The 12357-nt window shown below is 37.8% G+C and overlaps 1 protein-coding gene across 2 annotated transcripts in view; it reads left to right on the top strand.

Annotated features, from left to right (window-relative positions):
• The first annotated feature begins 213 nt into the window (after window positions 1-213).
• The window catches only part of LOC149227460 (U3 snoRNP-associated protein-like EMB2271), a 209421-nt gene continuing 197277 nt past the window's right edge, over window positions 214-12357 (top strand). For both annotated transcript variants that reach the window (XM_089377797.1, XM_089377796.1), the window contains exon 1: window positions 214-1477. In XM_089377797.1, coding sequence (XP_089233923.1) covers window positions 1029-1477 — 449 coding nt within the window. In that variant the 5' untranslated portion in view covers window positions 214-1028. The remainder of the gene's footprint in view (window positions 1478-12357) is intronic.

Raw genomic sequence — 12357 nt, 5'->3', positions numbered from 1 at the left:
ATTGAATTGCAAAAAACCAACAAAAATTAATAGTCTCACAAACTATTTATTTTTATATCATAAACCTTAAAATATCATTTCAATTCATTATTTCAAATTTATAACCTAGAAAATAAATTAACTTGTTACAAAATTAACTTACCCCATTGAACTAACCCAACCACACTAAAACAACCATAAGGTTTTCAATTATAATCACAGCCCTTCGCATAGTTTTGAATTTTGACACACTATCACCAAGGGGAAAGATACTCGAAAGCAAGGTCGGTTGATGCGCTGCGAAAGGCTGCCTGCTACTACCTACGAACAAAGAAGAGAGGTTGTCAAAGACGGAAACGATGGTCCAGGTCGAAGCTTTCGTTTAGCGTGGTGGTTTTCGTGGGAAGAAGACTGAGTCGTGGGGAAGAAGGCAACTCAGTTGAAGTTGCTCGTGGATTCTGGAAGCACTGAAGCAGCAGTCAGAAGGTGAGAGCTTATTATTGCTGAAGTGAGTTCTTGGATCCAAGTTCCCTTAGTTAAGGCGTAAGGTCAGTCTGTTCTGTATTGTTGGGTGAGGTGTTCAGGATTGTAGGGTGAGGCAGGAGTGTTGGGTTTCGGGAGGTAAGTAACTAAAAGTATCCTTCTCGGCTTGTACATGGATGTAGCTCAATAAATAAACTATGTCTGGCCAGCACAGTTCCTTCCATCCTGCCCCGAACGCTCAGTAAATACTCAATTGTGCCCCGCTGCCGCCCCCGTCCCCGCCGGAAAGAGTGAATCCCCCAACGCTCACTACAAATAATCCAGTTTTCTGGTTCAAACCTTCTGGATATTTTGCTTCAGCCTGCTGTGAGAATAATGTCTTCCTGTGAGAAATTGTGTCTACCACTATAAAATATCCAGTCTTCTCTGTGCCTACTACAATAAATTTCCAATCTTCTCCGTTCCGGCTTTCTTGATATCTTGCTTAAATCCTTAATTGTCAAAGGGTTTTACACAGTGTTTAGCAGCATTTCCACAAGAAGAAGAGGAAGAGGAGTTCCAATAAGATGAAGAAACGGTCACGACCCAGCAATGGGCACCCATCGGCTGGGGGGAAAAATAAAAGCCGAAAAACTGCCCCTATAACAAAAGACCCGTTCTTTAATGGAAGCAAAAGTAAAGGCAAAGGCAAAAACAGAGGCAAAGGAGAAGAGATTTTCAGCAGTGAAGAAGACGATGACGCTATTGGCAGAGATGCTCCAGCAGAAGAAGAAGAGGAAATTCCAGAGGAAGAAAGGGAAACCGCAGATGAAAAGCGCCTCAGGGTGGCTAAGGCCTATCTGGATAAGATCAGGGCCATAACTAAAGCCAATGAAGAAGATAACGAGGAGGAGGCGGGCGAAGACGAAGAAACTGAAGCAGAGCGAAGGGGTAAAAGGGATTCTCTTGTGGCCGAGATTCTTCAGCAGGAACAGCTCGAAGAGAGTGGGCGAGTGCAGCGCCAGCTAGCCTCCAGGTACACACTTTGTGAAAACTTTTGTATTTCTACCCCTAAAGGTTGTGCCTTTTTACTTTTCATGAATGCAGGATATCCAAAAAAATATTTGCGCAAGTGACCCACAAGGGCAGAAATCATGGTGTTAAATAATTGCAGGCAGGCTCTTTGTTCATGTGCTCAAGTTTGTTGTTATGTCGGGGGCCTGTTTGAAGGGAAGGAAGTAAAATTGCAGCGTTTAGGGTTTTAGATGATATCAAAGGGTTCGGTGTTATTATCAGGAAGGGAGAATTATATGCGATACCAGCTAAAACCCTAAACCCCAGACTTTCATTTCATTGAAGATTTTGGGAATGACGCTTTTATGTGTTCTAGGTTATTTATTTATAATAAAATTTTAATTACGTTGTAAAGCATCTCCCTATTGTGAATCATATGTACGATTCAGACCTGTAAATCGCACGCTACAGTCTTACGGATCCTTTGGACAACTATGGATTCAATCATGTTCGGCCATCCTCACTTCAAGTCAGTGGGCATCTTGCAGGATAAGTAGTTGGAATTGTTTTGCAGTAAACCTGGGTATGACGTTTCGAATTTTCTGTGGAGAAAGAGAAGAGCAGGACTTGTTCTAATTTGTGCCCTTCTTGAAGCCAAGCTGTGACCGGAGCATCCCCTGTTTCACAGGCGGGTGGAGTGAAGTCCTATCCAATTTAGCGAAGGACAATCGGAGCAGTTCATCACAAGGGAAGTGAGTAGTCAAAGGTGTGAACGTAGAGTTGGTTGAGTTTTACGAGTGTTGAACAAAAGCTAGGGTTTTTGGAATGAAACACCATAGTTCATTCCGATGGGGCTATACTGCAGAAGAAGCTCCAGGTTTTCTGCATTTTAAAAGTTTTACAATTAGAGGAAGGATAGTTTTAAGCACCACCGCTTGACATGGTGGGGATGGTTTTGACGACTTGGTTTTTGTTGTAGTTGAAGATGGAATCCTTACTGGCAAAGATGAAGAGATTTCCTTCTGGAAGAAAGATGCAGAAACATTTACAAAGTGTTCTCTTCTCTAGTGGTGTTGGTCTTCACCATGTTAGGAATAATTGAATGGGCACTCGTTTCAGATGATGGATTATAGGATTGACATTCAATCTGTTACTCACCTTGCGCATCCACAACATGTTACTCACCTTGCCTATCCACAATATTCTTAGGCATTATCACGATTCATTATTTGGGATCAAAATATGTTTTATGCATTTAACTACGTCATCTCAACTCAATTTCTATATTTTGCTCTTAAATTCATAAAATAAGATAATTTTATTAAACTTGGTCATCTCAACTCAATTCTACTTTTTTTGTTCTTAAATCCATAAGATGAGATGATTTTATTAATGTCCAACAAGATGACCATAAATACTTCGAAGGGACTGCTATGTACAACATTGTGGAATACAAAATGGGAATGCAAAGATCTCTCCTATAAAAATATAATCAACATGGCAAATGTATATTTATGTGGTGGGTAGTTACAGATTGAAGCAACACTATAGTTCCTTGCTTGCATATTGAAAGGTTGGGCCTCTAGATTCAAGGTGGAAATTTTTTGAGACCAAGAGGCATCGACAACATCTTTCTAAGCTCATGAAAATGAGTTCGATGGTCTTGTTGTCAGTACAGATACTAGAAATATGAACACCATTGTTGTTTACGATAGATTTTCTGGCGTAAATCACATGATATTTCATTTGTCGACGTGTTTCGAACCAACCAGTGTGGTTCATCGTCAGGACAAGTTGAGGAGCAGATCAAGCTATGCATGTTAAATAGGCAGAGCAGACCTCCAACGGCTATAATTCATGACCAGGCAACGGCTATAACGGCTAAATTTGCCTGGTCATGAATTATAGCCGTTGGAGGTCTACTCTGTCTATTTAACATGCATAGCTTGATCTGCTCCTCAACTTGTCCTGACGATGAACCACACTGGTTGGTTCGAAACGCGTCGACAAATGAAATATCATGTGATTTACGCCGAAAAATCTATCGTAAACTTGATATGGATCACAAAAGCCTCAATTCAACCATTGCTGTTTTTTGTAAACTATTAGGAATATGGTTTGCTTGATTACCTAATTATAGGTTTTAACCACAACAATTTTAATGTTCTTTAGGTGTGTATATTTGTAAGCAAAAAGCTACTGGAAGCAATGTTGGTTGAAATGTAACTTGTCATCATCCTTGCATCTTATGTGTAGGTGTAGCCAATGCAATTGTGAATAGCATTTTAGCCAACTTTATTGTGCCAATTGTAGCATAGTTTTTTAAAGAGCCCTTGTTTATATCCCTACATGTTGGATGGGAGTTTTCTGCTTTACGGAGTCTCTTCACTTCGTGGAGTGTCATGACTGCTAGATGCTTCCTGCTCCTGAACCTGTACCTGTTCCTGTTCAACACTTGCTTCTATTTTGACATTATCATTAGTATCATGCCATACACCTGATTTTGGTGCTTGCTTCAAAGTCATTGCATGTTGTTAGAGAAATTTTTTCATGGTATGTATGCTCATTGTTCCTGTTCATACCCATATTCCATTGCAATTGGAACCAACTAAGTAAAGTTTCAGTCTCAATTAAGCTTCTTTTAGGTGTCTAGAGATATATTAGATTAGGGTTTTACCGTTTTGGTGTGGCTCATCTTAGCAATTGGTTCTCATTACAATTTTGCTTCGGGAGTTCCACAATTTGGATATTGGATTGACCTTGTTAGTAAATTCATACGAGACATTAGAATGTCTGATATTTTTGATTTCAAAGTACATTGTTGGGAAGGGAAACAATCTACCAAATTCATAAGTGCTTGGCTTTAATAGAATATGTTGGAATTGTGGGCATTGAAATGAAGGAGATTGATGTTTTAGTGGTTTGTGCGTCTTTGGAATGATTTTTTTAATGAATGAGTTGCGATCGCCTACGATGATGATTGAATCATTCAACAATATTTGTTGGGAAACATACTATTGGTTGGCAACAAACCTCCATATTTTTGTTATTCACCTCTTCTATGATTGGATTTTGTGAGAAATATTAGGTTGGAATTGTGGGCATTGATATGAAGGAGATTGATGTTTTAGTGGTTTGTTGTGGGTCTTTGGAATGATTTTTTTAATGAATGAGTTGCGATTGCCTACGATGATCACTGAATCGTTCAATAATATTTGGTTGGAAACATACTATTGGTTGGCAACAAGCCTCCATATTTTGGTATTCACCTCTTCTATGATTGGGTTTTGTGAGAAAGATTAGGTTGGAATTGTGGGCATTGATATGAAGGAGATTGATGTTTTAGTGGTTTGTGGGTCTTTGGAATGATTTTTTTAATGAATGAGTTGCGATCGCCTACGATGATGACTGAATCATTCAACAGTATTTGGTTGGAAACATACTATTGGTTGGCAACAAGCCTCCATATTTTTGTTATTCACCTCTTCTATGATTGGGTTTTGTGAGAAAGATTAGGTGGTCTTGTGAATCTATTGGACAATTATGTGGCATGGAAAGATTGAGTGACGTGTGTGTGTAAGGGTATTATTCAATCGAAGAAGACTCACTAGACTGGATTTTGGGTGTATCTCATGAAAAATTGCATTTTATTGATTGGTGTAGAGATGGGTTTAGGTGATTGAAGTCTGAAAGGGGTTTAAAATATTAGATTGGAAATGGATTCAAGGATGTTCATGGATTGAAGGACATGGGCGATCAGGGAAGGGGCAGGGTGTGTATGCATCCTAGGAGTAGTGGAGTGGAAGAGGGAGAGCTTGAGCCATAGTTACTGGTTGATGGGATATTTGTGAAGTGGATTTTTGATGCAAAGGTTAGACATAGGAAGAATCATTGAGTGGGTGAAGAAAATGTGGATATAAAAAGAATGGGAATGAGGTTTGCGTCGGGGCTGAATGGTGACAAGAAAATTGGACTTGATGATGATTATGTGAATGGAAAGAGTATATTTTGAATGTAGAAGGAAGAGTGTTGCTTTTGAAGAGAAAATGGAATTAGTTGATTGAGATTTTAGGAAAACACTAGAGATGGCAGTGAATCATGAAATGAGAAATGGTGATCTTTAGGGGAAGGTAGTGTAGATTGATAATGGTGCAGTTGAAGTGAGGGAATTGAGATTGGGCAGTGGAATAAATGATAGAAAAGGAAAACCCACTTGCCTGAGAAATTATCCTAATTCAAATATGAGATTGGGCAAGAAGAAAGAAATATCTTGAAACTATTACTAAGATTGAGGAAGGAGCAGTGTTATCAGAACCGGACCAGAACCGGCCAGTCTGACCGTTTTTGGCCCAAAACCGGTCTGAATCGGGCTTTCGGACCAGAATAGGCTGGTTCGGTACCGAACCAGAATAGGTTGGTTCGATACCGAACCAACCGGTTTTGTAACGAAACTAGCTGGTTCGGCATTGAACCAACCTATTTCACTGAAGTGGCAAGTTCAGGACCGGTTCTATGCACCTATGCAGGCAAGCATAAAAAATTGCCTTATCTTTAATTTTTTGAGTTTTTCAGTCGTTTGGTCCACTTCAAATTCTTCCCTAGGCTAGCCTAATATTCAAGCCTATGACCCTCAGCCTAATGATCAAGCCTATGGTCCTAGTATTGCTATGCAATTCATGGTAATGTTAAATTGTTAAAGTAAAAGGATGAAAATGAAATATAAAGGAGAATGTCACTTTTCATCGTTCATTTTCATTTATCTTTATCTTTCATTTTCATCCTTTACTTAAAGCTTTAACATTACCATGAAATGACTCGGGATGTTTGAGAGTAGTTCCAACCTCATTGGATTTCATATGGAGAAAGTAGAATTTTAGATTTCACTCAAAATCCGAGAGACTTAACAGTTTTTCAGGATTTCAAGATTGCGGGGATTACAACATTTCAATTGGATTTTGTCATGTATGAGGTTATGGAACTAGTATTTAATAAAGAGAACCAAGCCCTCTATGTACTTTGATGTTAGTGGCATTGGTCGTCAAACTCCTCTATCATGACTGTACTAAAAATGTACCCATCACTCAAACAAAATCTTGACTTGACATGCTACGTTTTTTTCTATCTTATTTTAATGCCTAAATGGTTATATTGATGACAAAGACCCCAATATAGGCAATGATTTTGATGATATGTAGGTGTTTGTTGTAGCACGATTTTATTTGGATGCTAGAGGCCATCTAGAGCCTATTTGTTGATGTATTTTCGGTTCAAAGATGGATTGCACTCGATGCTATTTTGGTTATGTGCACCCTTACATGCTATGTAAATGAGAACTTTTGCATATTTTTGTATAAATGGTTTGGATTCATATGGATGAACATGAATATATATGTTTTTCTTTAAAATATGAATATTCTATGTGTTTTTGGTAAATTGGCTTTTTTCCCGGTTTTTACCGATTCCGACCGGTTCCCGGTCCACAAGGTTTTTCGGTTCGATCACTGGTTCGTTCTGATAACATTGGGAAGGAGATGATGTAGAAGCTGACAAGGAGATGGAGAAACATGGGTTTTAAGCCTTGACCTTCAGTTACTTGTCTTACAGGCCAAAACCCTTGGTTATAACTCTGTCCAAGGCAAAACTAGATGTGGAAGCTTATTTGAGTCTTACGTTGTGATGGGATAGTTCAACTACTGTTTACCACCCTTTGCCTGCTTGTTTCCATTCCTCAACACCTGCTGGCCTAATGTACACAAAGCTTGGATAAAACAAGTTTCTTTTGCAGGAAGAGTGCCTGCATGGATTAGTTGTTGATTTGGCAGGGATTTTTTTGAATCTGTTAAGGAGGAAGAAGGGCAATATTTTTGATTGGAAGTCGATTGGGCAGGGATTGCTCCTAGAGCTGAGGCCTTTAAGCTTTACCTTGCAAAGGTTGCCACAAGCCACCTCCTTGTCCATCTGTCCTACTCAGCCATTACTGCGACTTTATGTTCAGCATAGTCTCAAATTCATCATTTTTCAAAAGTTTTTGCATGGATCTGATGCCTCAATCATTGTTGGCACCCTTGGAATGCTTTGTAAGTGGGAAGTTGGAACTCAAACAAATGTTCTATGGATTCCTCAAAATTTTATAATAATTTTCATTTTTTAGAGCTATTAGCAATGTTGCATTAATCGTTATCGGGATAATATCAGCGCGAGGGAAAAATCGGAAAAAATCGTAATTATCGGGAAAAAATCGTGGTACAAAAATATTCATTTTTTTATTTTTATTTTTTTCAATTTTTTTAATATCTAAACCATCTACAAAATAAAATAAATACATTGACACATAAATATGATAAAAGAACTAATATATAAGATGTTTAATATCATTTCTAGTGCTAAAATCACACATAACATTGAATCATGTCCTGAATAGTAAGTCCTGACTCTTGAGTCCCAACTCAGCCTCAAAATATCAATAAAAAGTATAATAATGTATCTCATCATGTCATAATGTCATATACAATAAAATGAAGAAAATAACTAAAGTCTAATCCTATTGATTTCCTTTGCCCCTCTTGCGAGAAAATGCCACAGCTTTCCCTTTCCCTCTAGATGTAGATGCTGGTGCTGGTGGAGTTGGCAGTGGAGTTTGCTGTGCTCTAGAAGCTGAAGAACTAGAAGTAGGAGCTATAGGAGGTAGACCACATCCTCTACTGGTGGCAGGGGCAGCTCGGGCAGGTGGTGTCACCTGAAAACATTACAATCTCCCAATCCTGAAATCTTGAAAAACTGATAAGTCTGCTGGATTTTGAATGAAATCTAAAATTCTACTCTCTCCATATGAAATCCAATGATGCCGGAACCACTCTCAAACATCCTGAGTCATTTCATGGTAATGTTAAAAATTTAAGTAAAAGGATGAAAATGAAGATTGAAGTAAAAGTGACATTCCCCTTAATCTTCATTTTCATCCTTTTACTTAAATATTTAACATTACCATGAATGACATATCAATACTAGGGCCTAGACTTGATCATTAAGCTGCCCCACTCAAAAATTATTTTTTTTTTTCAAAAAAAATTGCTGCCCCGACCCTTGGCGATAAATTGGGAAAAAATAGCGATTTTTTCGAAATTATTGGGTATAAAAAAATCCGCAATTATCACTCGCGATAATATCGGCTTTGGGAAAAAATCGCGATAAAACGATAATATCGCGATATTATTGCGATTTTCACAACACTGGCTATTAGTCTTGGTTGATACTTAAGTTACTCCATGTATACCATCATAATTAATCCAGATTTCAATATTCTAAGTTACTAGGAGTCCTTACCTGATTTCAGTTGGGAAAACTGACTGGAGTTGTTACAGTAATTCGGATAATTTCAATTTTCAATATTGAACTTCTGTTTTATCTCACTAAATTCATCGTATCAATTGTATTCCTGTAGTGACTATTTGCTCAGATACAGTAGATTTGTGACAAGTATTGCCATATTAATCTAGGGTTGAAGAGTGGTTTTATGATTTGTTTATTCAGGGCTTAGTGTTTTTTAAATAAATATTTTGTAACTCAACTGGTTATATTACTGATGTCAATATTGAAGCCTATAGATTTTTTAAATTTCCATTTCGTGTCCTATTTCAAATTATGCTGTAATGGGATAGGTGCCCATAAATTGCATCTGTTGTTGCAAACCTGGAGCTAAGTTGACCAGCTTTTTAAAATATAGCTAAGAAAATATTTGTGTTGATCTTCAAATTTCCTTGCATTTCTGAAAAACATTGTTATATTAATTCATGGTTAGTAAAATCTTTAATCATCATGTACTTGTATGTCTTTAAATTGGTTATTATATTTATTTTTCTTGATAATGTGAACTTTTTGTGTATTCTTAATTGAATTTATTTTCCCTTTTTCTAATTGGCTTGAAGAAATTATTTTCTTTGATTATTTATTATTATTATTTTTTGCTGATTCCAGAATTTTTATTTTATTTTTATTAAAATATATATATTATTTCTTTATTTATTTTAGATAACAATTAATATTTAGATTACACCACGACCAATAATCTAAATACTGCTATCACATATTAAATTGGGTTTTATCCAATGTTTTTTCAAGCACAAACCACCTGAAGCATTTGGATTTTTTTGCATTGGGTTAATGTTTGATAAAAGATATCACTTCAAAATGCAAGTACACACTACACATGCCTGGAATGTGTGTGTATGTGCTTTTTCTCTGAAATGAGCTTCAAGATTTGTGTTTTCTGCAAAAGACTGGTTTTGATGTGGGAAATTTGAAGTAATTAGGGTGACATAAAGATACTTAACTTTGCTTGACATAAGCAACTCTTGCAACATATAGTTAGATCAGGCTTGCTAAGATGATAAAGATGAAGGATTACAGAAATTCACATATTTTCTGCTCCAGGGCATTCTGTTGGACATAAATAAGTCTGCACCATTTGTTTTAGGTTCCGCTTTTCAAACACTTCTCATCAGTGTTGAAAATATTGGTATCGGCAAAATATCGACGAGGGTCCAGCAAATATCTTATCGGCAATATCGGCGAAAATATCGGCAAGCATAAAAAATGCATAATATATTCATTTTTTTCAGACTTTTAAACATATAAAGCAATAACAACATGAAATAGACACATTGGCATATAAATATGAAGAAAGCACTGATATATATGATGTCAAATAGAAATGATACATGAAAGGCGATACCAAATCTTGCTGATCCCTAATAATTGTCCATTCAAGGACTCAAATGTGGATAACCAATACAAAATAACATCACATATATAAAAGTATCTCATCATCATGAGTTATATGTAACATAACAAATAAAACTAGCAGCTATCTATCTGAAATCACTGTCCTCTCCCCCTTTTACGGGAAAACATGATGGGCTGTTTTCCAGGCCTGCCCCTAGTAGTACAAGGCCCCGACCCTGCCTCTGTGCCTATTGTCAAATAATGAGTGCTAGGTATGGGGTTGTGCTCTCCTATATCTATAGCAGATGGTGTTGATGTCCTCCTCCTCCTCCTCCTCCTCCTGCTCCTCCTTCGAGTGCTGCTACTGCTGCTCCTCCTCCTCCTCTTGCTGCGCCTGTTCTAATGGATCATCTGGCTCTAACCATGAAGGTGACTCTCCAAGATGGAGGTGACTCCTCCAAGATGGGCTCGTCAGACTCCAAGTCGGATGTTGTAATGCACATACACTAAATCATTGAGGCGTGCGAACTCCAACCTGTAAGAGTGTCAAAAAAACTAATGAGTCTTGACTCTTGACTCTTGACACTTGAAGGTCATAAATTAAAAATTAAAAATTACAGTAAGTGTAATTGCTCAACTGAAGGCTGGAGCTCAAAGTTATACCTGTTGCGCTTTTTTGCATGTATTTTTTTAAATACACTCCAATTGCGGTCACACCATGAAGAGCTACATGTTTGACTTAAGATTTGTATGGCCAATTTCTACAAATTTGGTGCCCTTGCACCATAGCCTTAGCCACCAAATATCTACAACAAAATAAAGAATAAAAAATTTCAAAAACTTAAAACATAATTAAACTTTCAAATAAAAGTTACATAATTGAATTTAAAAAAAATAGAATTATAAGTAAGGAAATTCTAAATTGAAAATTCTAATTTCTAATGAGGGTCCTTTCCATAATAGCATCATCAAAGCCAAATAGGCCAACACAATCTCGATAATTCTGTATCTCGCGATTGATTTTGCTACGAAGCTCAGGATCAGGTACCATCCTATGAATACAGGAATGGAGCCCTTCCATCACCTTGCCATCAAAATCAAAGCCGCATTTGTATGAAAATGCGGGGTTGAGGAAGAGTGCTGCTGCATGAATGGGTCGATGAAGCATCCCTGTCCACCGACTATCAATCACATCCCATAACATCATCTGCCTATCAAGGCCAACAAAACCCTTGTCTGCATAATAAGAACGAATGGCCTCCTTGGCCCTATCCATGCCCTCATACAAATAAGCCATTGCAGGCTTCTCCCCATCTACCAATCTGAGAACCTTTACTATAGGTTCACTAAATGAGCATGCTTCTTCTACTCCACGCAAAAACGTCTCAGAGTATACCATTTTTGCAATGGCTTTCCCGTCCTGTCTCCTGTTGTATCTACAATTACGCCAGTCATCAGACACAAACATTTGCTTCAACTCGAATTGACATCGAAGCAAAGACTGAAGAGTAATAAAGTTTGTGGCAAAATGTGTGATCGTAGGACGCCACAACTCCTTGTTTCTAGTGAACCTTCTCATGAGGCTAAGAACAAAAGCATGGTTATAAATAAACTTGGGGACGCTCCTAGCCATATCAACCGCCTCCTTGATGAAGGAGAGTTTCCCCATATCCTCAAGCAACAAATCGAGACAATTCGCTGCACACGGAGTCCAGAGCAATGTGTGATGCCTCTCCATAAGCATCTTGCATGCAGACACATAATTAGCTGCATTGTCTGTTATGACTTGCACCACATTCTACACGCCAATCTCCTAAATGAACCCATCTAACAATTCACATATCGTTGTTGCATCTTTCATATGTTCTGATGCATCCAACGATTTAATAAACATGGTACCTTTAGGACAATGTACCAAGAAATTTAGAAGGGTCCTACCCTTCCTAACTGTCCAACCATCAGACATCACTGTGCATCCAGTAACTTCCCATGTTTTTTTCAACTCCGCCAATCTAGAGTTGATGTCCTGCTTTTCTGCTTGAAGAATTGGCCCCTGCAACTCCTCATATCTAGCGCTTTTGTACCCTGGGCCCACAACAAAAATAAAATCACACATTGGCTGCCAAAATGGATTGGTTTTGTTGATGTTGAGAGGTAAGTCGCTCTAGAAATACACCTCCC

This window comes from Pinus tabuliformis, chromosome J, assembly GCF_031772625.1.
Source record: "Pinus tabuliformis cultivar Carrire ecotype Pingquan chromosome J, CPIR1, whole genome shotgun sequence".
Lineage (NCBI taxonomy): Eukaryota > Viridiplantae > Streptophyta > Pinopsida > Pinales > Pinaceae > Pinus > Pinus tabuliformis.
Note: the sequence above shows the minus strand (reverse complement) of the source record. Positions and strands in the feature narration are given on the sequence as shown.